The 16,501-nt window shown below is 43.6% G+C and overlaps 1 protein-coding gene across 6 annotated transcripts in view; it reads left to right on the top strand.

The window, feature by feature from the left end:
- The window catches only part of SH3KBP1 (SH3 domain containing kinase binding protein 1), a 345,258-nt gene that overhangs the window by 199,594 nt on the left and 129,163 nt on the right, over nucleotides 1-16,501 (top strand). For all 6 annotated transcript variants that reach the window (XM_082609983.1, XM_082609979.1, XM_082609980.1 and 3 more), the window contains one exon: nucleotides 4,656-4,861. In XM_082609983.1, the coding sequence (XP_082466109.1) occupies nucleotides 4,656-4,861 (206 nt within the window). The remainder of the gene's footprint in view (nucleotides 1-4,655; nucleotides 4,862-16,501) is intronic.

Here is a 16,501-nt window from a genome sequence, read left to right as displayed (position 1 = left end):
TGTATGTGTGTGTGTGTGTGCACCCTCAAACTGGGGCAGAGTGTGTTTTGTTTAGTCTATGTACTTACTCATGGTTCCAGAGAGATTTGGGCTTTAGCCATGTGTCCAGTCTTATTCTATTGATAACCTCTACTTGTAACAACAAAAAAGAAGATAATTTGCATTTGACACTGGGTGAGTCCTATGTCCTCATGCTTAAGTACAGTCTCATGACGGATATGGCAAAACCTCAATTAAGATGTTTCAGGAAACAGGGTTTTCTGGTGTCTTTGGTGCTAAGCAGAAAACCCCTTACATTGACATGGAAGCCACGATTGGTTTCAAACCTCATTGGTGAAAACCCCCCTCTAGAATACTTGTACATTTTCTTGCTTCAAGATACTAAGAATGAAAAATCTTCTAAAAGGGATTTTGTGCCTTGTTTAGACTCTTGGGGTCATGAATATCAGTTTGTATCATACTGGGCTCTAGGGGTAGAAGCTAAAGGATAATGGACCAAAATCTATATTATGTTCGGGTCACACTCTCCAAAGAGAAGAATGAGTTAACTAAGGAATCCGATTGATTGGATTCCCTCTGGTTGAGGTTTTCCTACTCTTGAGGTATAATGTTGAAGTGGCTTCCAGGTTCAAATTGGGCATAATCCACATGCCAGGCATTTGCAGAGGTGAGCCCTAATTCCGGTGCTCATTGCCATCATGGTTGCATGGGGACTTTGGGCTCATTCTGTAACATTCTTAAATTCTGCCTAATGGTTTCTAATTAATTTTGTGGGTGAAGCTCTTGCAGTGGATTCATTGAAGACAAGTTCAGTTAAAGACTCTCCCTCTTCCTTCTTTTGCCATCATTTGCTCCCCTTCCCTCTCTCTTGTTTTTCTCTCCCCTTTCTCTTCTCTCATTCACTGTCAGGAAAGACTACCTTTGAAGGGACAATTCTGTACCGAGCTGCACCGGGAAAGACGGAGGGCCACAGACGCTATTACAGTGAGTGACCTTAACAGCAGGAGGCAATTGTAAAGATAAGATCTGGGTTCTTGTGTTTTTTGATGCAGCTGCACTTTCCTGAGCTGCTCATGCTTCTGCCAAGTGTCTGTGTGAATTTCTGATCCAAGGACATGGACTTATTTGCCTGAGATAAGTGCCGTCTCCTTGGTGTGTGCTGCGGGAGCATTCCCATCACCAGCCCCTGGCGCTGTCTTGTTTGCTTTGTGCCTCTGTCATGTGTGTGACATGCGTGCATGAACCATGCGTGCAGAGAAGGGATCAGTAACATTGGTCATGGCATATGTGTTTGTACCAGTATCTCTGCGCCTCTGGGGTGGTGTAAGATGGCTTCCTGTGGAGATGTCAACCTCTCGTGGTTATTGCTTTTACTGAGTGGGTCATTGGAAACCAATAAGTCATTTCCTCATTGCGGGGTTCAAAGAAGTAAGATTTTGGTAAGAAAAGTCCGTGCCAGAAATGGCATTTTGCTTTGCTCATTCAGCCAATCACCACACGGCAGACTTCTTTTGGCAGGACCAGTGTGTAGCCTTTTGTGCTGTGAAAGAAAGCTGCCAAAAGTTGAGGGGAAGGAGATGAATGAGGTTAATGAATGAATCTCGTGAAGTTTGTAGAACAGTCCTGCCACACAGTAAGCACTACACGTGTGAGTGTAAACTTGAAAATAAACAAAAATGGCTCACGGGCTGGAATATTGAGGAAATTATTGGCAATGACTTTTGTGTAATTTGGCCAGTTATATGAGTGGCCAAAGCAAACTTGAGGAAGCTTTGTTCTTTTTTCACTGCGAAGGAAAAGCATCCACCTTAGTGTGCACGTACACATATGTGTACATAGAGACGTACACACAGTGATGAAGGAGAAGGTTCACGCGTGAACACCGGAGCCACACTTCTCAAACTGTCTGCAGTGAAGTGTATTTTTATTTCCATTCCCCTGCGGACAGACGTCGGGTACTGCTGGCTTGCCTTCACCGCGCATGCGCTGCACCACCCGCCCCTTCCAGCAGGAGCAGACAGACCGATGTTGGTCTGTGCCCTGTTCACCCAGACGCGTCTGTTGGCCGCACGTCCGGAAGTAGCACCAGCGCACGCTGCTATAAGCATTTCCAAACATGGACACTTTCTGTGCTTGTCTCTCTGTGTACCGGGAACGAGCCCTTCATGATCTTGGCTCTAGTCCACAGACCTCACTTTGGGTTGCACTGCCCTCGAGTGTCACCTGGCATTCCGAGCATGACACAGGGATAGTTTACATAATAGTGTGTGTTATGAGCACCAGTGGCTAAAAGATACAGCACCAAAACTGAAAAGCCACCTTTCTTTTCCTCTGAAGGGAAGGAACTAGATTTTGAGTTATTTCATCAACCCAGATATTCAGACATTTAATTTCATAGTACTTAAAAGTGATAGAAACAAGCTACCAGAATACCCGGAAGAAAAATCTGCCATGTGTTTCCTTCCCAGCCCATGCTTGTGTGGTTGAATGACCGTGCAACCTTTCCCTGTGTAACATAAAGAGTATTTCTCACAGTGATTAATATATTATTAAGATGAGCCCGGAAGGTGGCAAATCCCTAAAACCAGAAGCTCCGTGAAATCAGGATGGCAGTGGTTGAAAGTATTTGTGTTTCTGGCTAATGAGGTATGATAAAAGAATCCTTCACATTCTCCTCTTTGAAGAACTAAAGCAGACTTGCCCAAACCCATCTGCCCTGCTGCCTTCTGCCTGAGGTGCTGGTGGTGGTGACGGTGGGGAAGGGAGCAGTGATGTCTTCTGTTCGCTAACCATTTCTTTATTCCGCTCTCACATGCTTCTTTCCAAACCAGAAAAGAATATACAAGCCATTTATCACACAGAAAGAATCCATACGGCAAAATGAGAACATGTTCAAGGGGAAATGACACAATATTTAGACTCCAAAATTATATCTCCAGCAGGGGTATTTCCAGAAACAATGAACAGATAAACACACGAATGGATGGCTGATCCAGGGAGGTTCTCCGTGTTTGCACGCTCGCATCCAGTCCTGTAAACTGGAACCGACCGCCTTGTTGCGGGCTGTTCCTCACTGTTCTGCCCTCTGTTCTTGCTCATAAATGCTGCTCTTTAGTTAATTAAAACGTACACCAGGGATCTTCCTCCCCACCCCCTCCTTTTTGGCTTACAAATACCATCTTATTGAAAACAGCAGCAACAGCAAACACAGCCATTGTTTAAAGGATTTGATTTTGAGACTTGTTAGCAATTTATAATGACCTTTCTATATTTTTGTGTTTTCATTTAACAGTTTCTTCCTGCACTGAGACTCCTTTATTTGAATGACTTCAACATTTTGTGACATTTTATGTGAGCAATTATCTGATGTATCATTCTTATGTACAAAGAGGCCACCTTACATGTAGGAAGATAATGCACAGTGTGGCTAACAGAGAACCAAATTTAATAGTATACTTTCATCCCAAGGGCATCATTGTCATCAGGAGACATATAGTAAATGTTCAGGAGCTATTCTACACATCTAGAGGCTTTTAGAGACAGGCTTAATGGCACTTCCCATAAGATATCCTTTTAATCCTGCCCTTTGATGGCATGACTAATGTACTGACCATCAAAGTAAGAATGTACACCCAGAAATTAACTAGAAACAGGCTCTTCCTTTTAGGAACATGATTGTGGGCAGAGCCTGGGGAAAAAAAGAATCTGGGGAGGTAAGTGTCCATGTTGTCTTGCTGATATCTATTTGATGACTTCCAACACGTGCCACCAGAGGTCAAAGGAAAGGTGTCATGTCCCCAGTGTTCTTCTTTGGAAAGGAGTTCAGCTCTGGGGAGACGTTGCTGTCAGAGGAGGGAGGAAGAACTGTAGGCTTGGGGGATTCTGGCCTCCCGGAGGGCAGCTTCGTTTCCCTCTTTAACAAATATAATCATCTTGCCAGTGAAAGTGTTTCGATGTCAAGTTTGGTTTAATGCTTTCCTCGAGAAACATGTCTGCGTGCATTTATTCCTCGTGAAGCCATCCAAAGAGATTTAATTCTTTGGCAGTCATAATTTTGTGTGGTTTCTTTAATTGCTAATTTGTTTAAATGGCTTTTAGCTTTACAGTTTCCCTTTAGGAAATGTTACTTTCATTGCTAATTGCTAACTGACATGAGTCATAGAAATGGGAGGTACAGTGTGTGGCACTGACTAGGTGGGGAGGCGAGGAGGGGGCGGGAAGAGTTGTTATTGCACAGACTGCAGCAAAGCAAACTTGGCTGAGGACCAGGCTCTGGCTGAAAAGAGGTGAAATGTCACTTCTTGAAATTAAAAGCTGGGCACAGAGGGTGGGGGGGAGACACAGGAGGGAGGAGATATGGGGATGTATGTATATGTATAGCTGACTCACTCTGTTATACAGCAGAAACTAACACGCCATTGTAAAGCAATTATACTCCAATAAAGATGTTAAAAAAAAAAAGCTGGGGGTGGGGAGATGGAACAAAACCCAGAGCCGCCCCCATGCAACATATTCACACGCTAAATGAAAAACTGCAGTGCAAGTTATCCCATACCCAGTGACACTTTTAGCAGTGGTTCCGGGCTGGCTATGAAGTGCTTCACGGCTATGGCTGATTTCTGAGCTCTTTCTTTCCCCGTCCCCGCTCTTGACAGGTTTAAGGGAAACCACAGGCTCCGAGAGTGATGGGGGTGACTCGAGCAGTACCAAATCCGAGGGTGCCAACGGGACAGTCGCAACGGCCGCAATCCAGCCGAAGAAAGTTAAGGGAGTGGGCTTTGGAGATATTTTCAAAGACAAGCCAATAAAGCTAAGACCAAGGTCGATTGAAGTAGAAAATGACTTTCTGCCTGTGGAAAAGGTATGTTCGACAGTTTCTGTTTTATTTCAACGTAATGTGGTGTATCCAAAAGTACCTTTTAGGGCTTGGCGTCTACGACTTCCTATGCCTCTTCTGAGGTTTCATTGTCCTCGTGTGCAGCTCTCCTTCTATATAGGAACAGCTTTCCTCGAAAGGCTCATGCTCTAGTTTGCTGTTGTTTTTCTTACTGATCTCTCTATGGAACGTTTCTCAGGATGACTTTTCAAATAGACCGGCCCTTCTGTATTTCCTCCTCAGAAAAGCCACTCATGCCTGGACCCAGCTAAACATACAACCTTGGTACTTTTCAATCTCTCTTCTATCCTGGTATGTTTCTCTTGTGATTTGTGCTTGGGCGTGTTGACTGGCTCTGCAGTAGAGAGAAGGCTTGTGCATTTTTTTTCTCAAGGTATTTGGTGGAAATGATTTCATACTACTGAAAGGAGGTCTCCTGCGTGTGTGAGTGACAGAGATGGCCCTCGCTGTGAATCCCTGGGTTGTTACCATCAGGAAGCTGGCTGTTTTCTCCTGCCCCTGGTTCTGGGTTGGCGAGAGGCAGACAGCGTGTTGTTGCTGAGTACGCGGTTGCCACAGCAACACACCCAGAGCCATTGTGCTTGTGGCTGTCAGTGACGTCTACTCTGGTACGCTTTTAAGCATCATAGCCTTGCTTAGCATTTGATAAATACTGTGGAGTTTTCCAGATTGTAATAAGCTACAGTCGTGCTGTGCTTAAAGAATGTTTGTTAATTTGATTTAGTGCTGAAATTTTTGCTTTGACGTTCGTGCCAGCAGGCTTGGGGGATGGGGCATGGGCAACATCTCTACTGCAGGTTTATCGACGGCTTTTAAATGTTTTTCATTTCTCTGTCAGATGGATTTTTAAAAGTTGCATCATCTTCTGCAGCTGTAGAACTTCCACCCACCTCCCTCCCGCCATCCACCAGCAACCTTGCCCAGTGTCATCATGCATTAGAAACAGAATTGGGAAAGGAAACTTTTTGGACACTTAATACCCTTAGAGATGAATAAGGCAGAAAGGGCAGATACTTAAAAAGGAAGGACTGTTACACTTAAACTCTTCTTTTGTGGAAGCTTCTCTAGTGCATTTGCTATTTCTCAAGATCTGAAAACTATCTAGTTAGTGTCCCAGCTTGTGAGTTCATTTCTGCTTCACATGGTCACTTTCAGATTCCCATAAATATTTACAAAAGAGCAAGTTCCCATCTTGGAAAGGAAAGATGAATACAGTTTTTCTTCATTTTATTCAAGTGGTTGAAATGAACATGACCATTGACTCCGTCAGCAAACAGTTAATTCCTTTTGTTCGTTTTATGATTCTCAGTCTTACTCTTCTCTGTGTAAAGGGACATTGTGTGTGCATAGCTTTCATTATTGCTATTAATATTTGTCTTAACCGCTAATAATAAATTGGGTTGTTACTAATAGCAGTATCAGCGACAAATATAATACTCCCAAGTTTGTACCTCAGCACACTTCTCCTCTGAGCTCCACAGCCATGTGTCCAACTGCTGTCTTGAACATCTCCACTCGGAGGTCCTAAATTCTTAGCAGCTTGTCCAGACCTGAACTCATCCTCGTCCCTCTCAAACCACTTTGCCCACAGCCTTCCCCATCTCAGGTGAAGGCAGTGCCACTCCCCCTCCCATTACTCAGAAGAAAAGCCTTGGGGTTGTCCCTGACTCCCCTCTTTCTCTTACATCCCATGGCTGATCCATCAGGCAACCCCATCAGCGCAGCCTCCTAAGTGTGCCCGGCACCTGCCATGGCTCATCACCTCTGCGCTCCCCCTGCTCCCGCCATCGCTGCGGTGGCCTCCTGATTGGTCTTCTTGCTTCTCCCCTTCCTCCTACGGTCTCGTGTCAATATCAAAGCCAGGAGGGTGATCCTTTGAAACCCGAAGTCAGGTCGTGCCACTCCTCCGCTCGCACACCTGTAGAGGCTCCCCTGTGAACCAAAGTGAAAAGCCTCCCTGAGGCCCAGGAGCTGGGATGACCTGACTCCCATTGCCGCTTGGACCTCCTGCCTCACTGCTCTCTGCCTGCTTGCTCCATCCTGGCCCCCTCGCTCCTCCTCAAACAGGCCACGCATGCTCCCACTTGGGGGCCCTTGCCACGGTGGTGTCCTCTGCCTGGACACTCTGTTTCCACTTGTCCGCCGTGGCTGCCTGCCTCTCCTCCCTGACGCCTGCTCATTCTGAAACCTGCCCCCTTGGCCCATCCTGCTTACTTGCACTGCATTTTTTGTTTTCCCTAGCATGTGCCCCCTTCTAACATGTTTATTTTTTATTATGTTTATTCTTTGTTTTGTTCACTGAGGTATGCTATGTGCTTAGAACAGTGTGTGGAATATAGTAGGTGCTCAGTAAGTGTTAGTTAAAGGAATAATATTCAAACTATATTAATATAGCACTTTAGAGATTACAGACATCTATAAAATGAGGGAACTGGGTGGGATAACAGTTATATAGTTGGAAATATAGTAGTTGTATGGTTCACTGCACCTCTATGAAACAGAAGATTTATTGCATTGGTCTTCGAGACAAGAGTAATATATATACGTACGGCGTGTGTATGCATCTCGATTCATGATTTGTTTGCAGAAGGAAACCATGTACTGGCAGCTCCCTTAACCTGCTTCTCATTGTGAAGCCTCTGGGGAAAACTTAAACCTCCCAGCCTGCTTTACTGGGTGCGGACAATTTTTATAGCATCTAAGAGGATTCAAAACTCTCTCCACCCCCTGTTGTTGGCGCCATGGATAGTTACATAGATTTATGGATCCATTATGTTATTGCACAACCTGGCATGGGAGCTGATGAGTGTGATAATGTTTTACTTGTATACGACCTGGTTCTCACCGCTTTTGAGGTGGTTTTGTGTCTAAGATTTATGTTTAAGGGAGGAAGTTTCCTATGAGAGTTGAGCTCGCTGTTTCGATTTTGCAGAAGCACAGACTGGGTCTCATGTGGCAGCATCTATGTTAGGTGAAGCCCAAGCAGGTCTTCCACTCAGGCTGGGGCAGTTGACCTGTTGACATGACTGGTTTGATAACTCGCATGAGGGAAAAAAAGGTCTATGATAATTATTAACAGCTGCAAGCATCCTAGTATACTTTACGTTCAAGTTTGCGAAGTTTTGAGATCCACTTTTCTGAGTCAGTTGAAAATTTTGTGCTTATTTTACCTGTGCTTTAATCCATATCACCCTACCCAGAGTGGTTGAATGCTGATGATTATACACCAGGAAAGATACTGGTGTATCTGTAACACTCCCCCGACCAACAAGGAAATAATTAGTATTCTTGCTTCGCTTACTGAGCTATAAGGAAGGACCCCATTTATGAGTCTTTTTAATACTACCAACCTGATATGCCTGTGAATGATGTGTTTAATGTACCATTTAACTGAAATATTTATAGGTGAAATGATTGAATGTCTGGGATTTTGCTTCCAGTAATTTGGAAGATGGAAGAGTTGGTGGGGCACAGAGGAAATCAGATTGGTCATGAGTTGATAATTGTTGAAACTAGGTGGTGCATACATGGGGGTTCAGTACACTGTACTCTATTTTTGGATATGTTGGAAATTTCCCTTGATAAAGGTTAAAGAAAAAAGAAAAGAACCTTGGGGGAAAGTGTACCATTTAAACTAAGCCCAGAGGTACGTATGTGTTACATCAAAACAGTGGAAAATACGTTGTGGCTAAAGATGAACCAAGTTAAATATCATAAGATTAGAAGGGCATGGTACCATTGTCCTAGGTGATTGACCTTGACAAAGTCACTTAGCCTCAATTGAACCATCTGTAAAATGGGAATACTCTTTATGCCTATCCTACCTCATAGGACTTTTAGAAAATGCTACATAGCTGAAAATACTTGGAAATTGTAAATGTAACTCATTTCAGCTAGTATTTGTTCAGTACTCACTCTATGCTCGGCACTGCGGATACAGTGGTAAACAAGACCAGGTCACTGCCCCTCAGGGAGCTGCAGAAAAGTAAACAAGCAATAATAATACAGTGTGGGGAATGCCGTGACCAGGCTGAGAACACAGTACTGTGCCGTAGGAGCCCTTGGGCACGGCAGGAAGTAGCGAGTTGTTAGGGAGGCTGGAGAGTGTGTATTCATGTGTGTGTACCTACTTCCTACAGGAAATGGTGTTTAGACCTGTAGGAGGTGATGTTTTTAGACCTACAGGAAGTGATGTTTAGGCTGAGAACCACGGGTCCAGTACACACTCATCAAGCAAAGGAGCATAGAGTTGTCAAGGTGGGAAGAGCAACATGTATAAATGCCTCGAAGGGAAAAGGAAATAGCACAGAGCATGTGTCAAGGCTCCAGCAGGAAGTGGGGAAAGATGAGAATGGAGAAGAAAGCAGGGCCCACATCAGGAAGGGCCTGGTGAGACTTGTTAAGGAGTTTGGACTTGACTTTGAGGGCAATGGGGAGCCATCAATGGGGAGCAATTCTCAACAAGAGAGTGACATGATCACATAGGTGGTTTAGAGAAAGTATTCCAAGCTGCAGTGGGAGGAGTGGATTACAGAAGACAGGATAACTAGAATTCAGGGGAGAAGTTAACAGAAACTTGTATTGGCTCTACCAGTAAATCCCCCTCCTCAATGTAGATTCTAAACCAGTTAATGAGTCAGTGGATGGAGAATCAAAATATTATTTTTGTTCACTTTTTCAGTATGGATATCCAGTTGACTCAGCACTGTTTATCAAAAGGATCATCCTTTCTGCAGATCACCTGTTTATCAGAAAGGTCACCTTTGTCATAATTTAAGTGGCTGTGTATGTGTGGGTCCATTTCCAGACTCTGTGTTCTGTTGGTTTGTTTGTCCTTGTGGTCATTCTGTACTACCTTAATTACTTGTAGCTTTGTAGTCGGTCTTGACATCTGGTAGTGTAAGTCCACAATCTTTATTCCTCTTCTTCAAGATTTCCTGCATTGTTGTATTTTCATATAAATTTTAGAATCAGCTTGTCAATCCCCACCTCCCTCCCCTGACCCCTGCAATAAAACCTCCTGGATTTCGAATGGGGAGTACATTAACTATAGATACTTTTGGGGGAGAATTGACACCTTTCCGATCTATGAGCGTGGTATATCTCTTTATGTAAGTCTTATTTTACTTTGTAAAAATTTCTCAAGTTACATATTTATGACTTCTACATCTTTCTCTACCTATGTTATATTACAGTGTTGTTATTGATGAAGGCAAAGTTGGAAGATATAGATTAGTGTGAGAGCCAAATGGGCTTAGCAGTTGATCTCCAGAATTAGACAGACTCACCCACCCAGACTCAGCAATGCTGGACTCGGGCAGACCCATGTGAGGTAGAAGGGCCAGCTCCTTGAGGAACAGCAGAGAAGGCCAACTTCCAAGAGGAGGAAAGAGAAGAGCTGAGCTAAGCATGCCCAGTTTATTTTTCCTAAATTCATGTATCAGAGAAGTCATTTCACTCTCCCAGGAGAAAGTTGAATAGGGAGATAGAGAGTTCCAAGAGTGTTCAATTCTGCCCAGAGGCCAAGTGTGTCCAGAGAGTGTCCATTTGGTCTTCCTTTTACATGGAAGGAAACATCAAGATAAGACAAACAGCTTTTCTAACAGCTTTGAATTATTATCATAAATGTTTGGGGGAAATATTTTGGAGATAGAATCAAGAAGTTTGATAGTATGTGGGAGATAAAGGAGAGGAAAGACTTGAAGAGGATGCCTTGGGCAACTGGCTTCAGCAGCTGGGTGGATGGCAGTATCATTCCCTGATTAGAGAACACTGGAGGAGAAAGATATCTGGGGAGGAAGGTCATGGGCTCAGTCTTAGACTAGCTGGATTTTCAGGTCCTTGTGGAACCATCAGGTGGAGGCATCCAGCAAGCAGTTGGATAAATAAGTCTGGTGATGGGGAGAGAACTGTAGATGTAGGTTTTGGAGTCATCCACCTAGAGATTGGGCTGGGAGACTGTAAGAAGGCAACCCAGACAGGACCTTATTCTCATGAATATGGCTTATACCTTGTCTCCCAGCTGTGGACCTGAGAGAGAACTTCCTCATCAGGCTGCTTCCCTGCAATCCCAGCCTGGCCTCACCCTTTTTCTGAACTCCTTCCCTTTTCATGAGTCACTCAGATAATCACTCCTGGCCAAATACTCCGGGAAAGGAGTGTCAGGTATTACACATGGGTGGGTAAATTCCAGATGCTCAGGTGAGTCCCAGGACCTACCTAAGCTGATATGTCCTTATGTAGAATAATCCTGGCTTTCGGGTGCCAGCTTATTCCATGCTTAAGTGCCCTAGGCACAGCTAGTCTTGGCCCCCTTAATTATTGAGAAGAGCAGTCTTTTGGGCCTGGGCTCTTCAAACAGCCATATTGGAAAAGATATTTTTCCAGGTTGGTTGTTTACTCTATTGGAGTCCCTACAAAGAAATCCTTCAAGAAGTTCCATGGTCTTCCTGTCGTAGTTGATTTCCATTAGTGACTTCTGATCTCTGTCTCTTGAAATGATTCTGTTTTCTTTCTCTGTTTTCTACTATGTTCCACAACTAGACATTGTGTTTGTGACAGTCGCTTTTTCAGCTCTCATCATCTTGAATCTCGGTTATAGAATCACAGTCATCCAAATTAATGCCTTTATAATATCAACATTGTAGCTTTTACTTGTAACAGAGAATTAGAATTAAAATCATATATAAATATATATATATATAAATATAAATATATATATATATATATATATAAATATATATATATATAAATGAGCTACTAATCAAGTTTTTTAATCAGCCAAATTGCAGCAAGAGGAATTCTAATATCTTCATATGTACCCCAGTCAGTCTTTTTATCCATACTAGTAAAAATTCGTCAAGCTGTATACTGAGGTAAAATTAAAACACGTGAACATTGAAAGTGATGATCTTAGTTCCTTAAAAATGAGAGATTTATGTCTCTAATCCTTTGAAGACTGGAAATAAGCTCTGGGGAATCCCAGAAGCTAATGATACATACTTTGACTAATGAAACACAACTGGGTCGAACCTTGGCATGACTATCTGAGACCTATAGTATTGGATGTCTCTCATAGTGGTTGAAAGGTAAGATTTTGTGACATCTCTTGAGCAGTTGAAAGACCCGTGATTTTTAAAGAGCAGGTGGTGTTGAGATGCCCACTGGTCACCTGGGCTGAATGAAGTGTCTGGGATTTTCAGACTTGGGTTTATGTGTTATCTTTCCTTATCTAGGAAAAGTGAAGAGAGGGCGGGGGGCGGGGTAGAAAAAGGGAACCAGAAATAGTATACAGGGTTACTGTTTGACATATTAGGTACTGTTTACTGTTTTATGTATGTTTGATATATACCTTCTAAAACATTCAGCATAGTGTATTTTCTTTTTCTTTCTTTTTTTTTTTTTTGCGGTACGCAGGCCTCTCACTGCTGTGGCCTCTCCCGTTGCGGGGTACAGGCTCAGCGGCCATGGCTCACGGGCCCAGCCGCTCCGTGGCATGTGGGATCTTCCCGGACCGGGGCACAAACCCGTGTCCCCTGCATCGGCAGGCGGACTCTCAACCACTGCGCCACCAGGGAAGCCCTATTTTCTTTTTTTAAAAATAAATTTATTTATTTATTTATTTTTGGCTGCATTGGGTCTTCGCTGCTGCGCGCGGGCTTTCTCTAGCTGTGGCGAGCGGGGGCTACTCTTTGTTGCGGTACACAGGCTTCTCACTGCGGTGGCTTCTCTTGTTGCAGAGCACGGTCTCTAGGTGCGTGGGCTTCAGTAGTTGCTGCACACGGGCTCAGTAGTTGTGGCTTGTGGGCTCTAGAGCGCAGGCTCAGTAGTTGTGGCGCACGGGCTTAGTTGCTCCGCGGCATGCGGGATCTTCCCGGGCCAGGGCTCGAGCCCGTGTCCCTTGCATTGGCAGGCAGATTCTTAACCACTGCGCCACCAGGGAAGTCCCAGCAGCGTAGTGTATATTCTATGAAATGTTTAATTGCAGCCAGATGGTCACCAAGAATCACATTCCCAGGAGGCCTTAAAATTGTGTTTTTAGGAATATAGTTATTAAGCATGCAGGATAGACTGCCCAGGTTCACATCCCAGCTCTGCTTCTTCCTGGGACAAATTACTTAAGCACTCAATGCTTTAGATTCCCCATCTGTAGAGTCAGAATAACAAGAGAAGCTGGCCCATATGGTTGTTAGGAGGATTAAGTAACTCAAAAAATGGGTAAAAGTGCCTCGTGTAGAATAATCACTAGATTAACGTTAGTAGTTATTATTGTTGCCTTTCTGGTTATGAGAACAGAAGGAGTGCCTATAAATAGCGGTGCAGTATCCGGGATCATTTCTTTAACTTTTTATTATGGAAATTTTAAAACTCAGAGAAGGAGAAATGAATTTTGCTCTGTCTGTGGTAGCTGTTTGTTTGACATCACCAAGCCTTCAGTATTGGCCATTGGGGAGTAAGTGCCATGCAGAGGATTTTAGGGCAGTGAAAATACTCTGTATGTATTCTGTATGATACCATAATGATATACATATCATTATACATTTATCCAAACTCATACAATGTACAACGTAAGAGTGAACCCTAAGGTAAACTACAGACCCTGGGTGATAAGGAGTCAATGTAGGTTCATCAGCTGTAACAAACGTACCACTCTTATGTAGACAGCAGGGGTGGCTGAGCATGCAAGGAGGCACAGGGTATCTGGGAAATCTCTGTACCCTCTTTTTCTTTTTCTGTGAACCTAAGACTGCTCTAAAAATAAATAAAGTCTTAAAACAAAAGAAAGTAAGTGCCATGATTTTGGGCCTTGTCTTTGTTACTCACCATTGTATTTGCAGTTCCTTGGAAATCATTAAAAACTATAGTTGGCCTTCAGTAAATATTTTGTGACTGGATGCATGAATATGTTTTGTCCTAATCCAATCGCAACCATAAAGGAAGACTCATTCTGTTTGGGGTCTGCTTGTGGTCTGGCTATAGATTTCCTCTTCCATTTGTTCATTAATTGGCTCATTCCTTCATTCACTGAAGCTTTCTTTATTGAATGTATTTTATGGACCAGCAGTGGCAGCTCTGGAATTTCTAGATAAATGAGCTAAGGAGTGGCAATCCCTTTGGAAAGGAATTGGCTGGTAGCATGTCTGGAGGCTGTATTAGCATAATGTGTGCACACTTTCCGCCTGGCAGGTTATTTGTTTGCGGGGGGGGGGGGGGGTCTGGTGTAGTTAATTGGAATGGAGTTAACACCTCCACTCCCACATCACACCTTGGATCAGCTGTCACATACAGACCTCTCATTTAGCGCTTCAGATTGTCCCTACATGGGAGAGAACTGGGTATGTATTAAAAGTGATTATGATGCGGGGAAAAGGACCAGCAGAGCTCTGTCCAAAGCATCAAGGAGAATAGGGAGGAAGGAGCTGCTCACTTTCCTGGAGGCCTAGAAGGAGAGGATGGCGTGTCAGGGAGATCTTTTCAAGGAAACTGTTATTTGAGCAAAGTGTTAAAAGATAACTGGGGATTCATGGTACTGGCAGTGTGCACATGGGCAAGGGGGGAGTGTGGTGATGGACGAGGGCTGGGTTTGGCTGGGCTGCAGGGGACTTGGGGGCAGGGAGTTGGAGGGGAGCCTGACCCTCTTCCCTCAGGTCTCTGCCAGCCCACTCACAAGCTGCACTTCTGGGTGGGCTGGCACGTTGGTGGAGGGGTTCCAACGGGCAGTGTCATGATCAGATTGGCACTTCAGAGAGAGAACTGGGGAGGTGCCAGGCAGTGTGGACTGGAGATGGGAGAGGAAGTAGCTGGGAGAGTTGCCAGTCCTGGGGCTCTGTGGTTGATGACTAATTGGCTTGGAGCTCTTGTAGCTAGTAGCTCTTGGAAAGGGGCAGATGGGCCCACCTCATGCACACTCTTAGAGTTGGGCCGCCGTAGCCTGGGTTGGCAGCAGAACTGACAGAAGAGCCAAGTTTCCTTTCAAAGAAAACTCTTTTGTGTGTTATGGAAAGCAAAAAGCCAGGAGTCAGCATTCAACTATCTATGTTCATAGCTAGGCTAAGGATAAAGAGATCAAAAAAATTAAGCTGGGAGGGCATTGTTAAATACATACATACATATATATATATATATATATATATACACACACACACATGAACATCATCATGTGTGTCTATAAATCACATAGATATATTTATTTATGTATATATGTACATTCAGCAGGCTCATCTTCCCAATTTGTTTTCTAATAAACTTTTCATTTTAGAATAGTTTTAGATTTATAGAAAAGTTGTGAAAATAATACAGAGTTCCCACATACCCCACAGCCAGTTTCCTCTGTTGTTAATATCTTACATGAATGTGGTACATTTGTCACAATTAGTGAGCCAATATTGCTACATGATTATTAACCAAGATCCATCCTTTACTCAGATTTCCTTAGTTTTTACCTAAAGTCCTTTTTCTTGTCCAGGATCCCATCCAGGAGACCACATGACATTTGCTCGCCCTGTCTCCTTAGGCTCCTCTTGGCTGTGACAGTTTCTCAGACTTGCCATGTTTTTGATAACCTTGGCAATTTTGAGGAGTTTTGTAGGATGTCCTTAAGTTGACATTTGTCTGATGTTTTTCTCATGATAAGACTGAAGTGATGGGTTTGGGGGGGAACCACAGAGGTGAAGTGCCGTTCTCATCCCATCAGATCAAGGGTACATGGTCTGAACATGACTTCTCACTGTTGATGTTGACCTTGGTCACCTGGCTGAGGTCTCTCCACTGTAAAGCTGGTCTGTTTTTTCCCCTTTTCTACATCAACTCTTTGGGAAGAAGTGACTATACACGCCTCACTCTTAAAGAGTGGGGAGTTAAGCTCACCTCCTTTAGGGCAGAGTATCTACATTCGTTGTTTGGAATTCTTCTGCACAGATGATTGTCTCATCCCTCCCATCCTAACTAGGTTTTGATAAGGTGATTTCTTATCTGTCCTCTAAATTCAAAATGCTAATTCTCTGGCACTTGGATCACACTTTCCGTTTTCAGCCAAGTGACTTTTCCCACATTTGTTTTCTTGCGTGACACATAAACAGATCTATGTGTTATTTATCCAAGCAGATTGCAGGTTTCTTGAGGACTGGGACAGCATCTTATTCAAAGCCCCTTACACGCTGCAGGTGGCTAATAAATATTGAATAAATGGTTTTTTAATTAGCTTAATTTAAAAACTAACCATAGTTAATAACTAAAACCGGTTATCAGAGTCTCTGTACATGAGAACTGTGGTAAGGTGAGGATACTGTTGACGTGGCATCCTGCTTTGTGAAGCGGTCCTGAATTTGTAATAGTAGCTCATAGGCTGCTTCCTGTGTGCCAAGCACTTTTATAAACACTTTACATATATTATTTAATCTTCCAGACAACCCTGTATCTTGGTGCTATTATCCCCATTTTATAGATAAGGAAACTGAGGTGAACAGAGTCCAAATAAGTTGCTTAAGATCACTCAACTAGGAAGTGGCCCAGCTGGGATTTTGATCTCAGACACCCTGCGTATAGAGTTTTGAACTCTTAACCACTGGGCCCTGAATTCATTACAGTGGTAATTAAAATGGTATC

This window comes from Mesoplodon mirus (genome assembly GCF_964341445.2).
Source record: "Mesoplodon mirus genome assembly, chromosome: X".
NCBI lineage: Eukaryota > Metazoa > Chordata > Mammalia > Artiodactyla > Ziphiidae > Mesoplodon > Mesoplodon mirus.
This window is presented reverse-complemented; position numbering and strand designations above follow the sequence as displayed.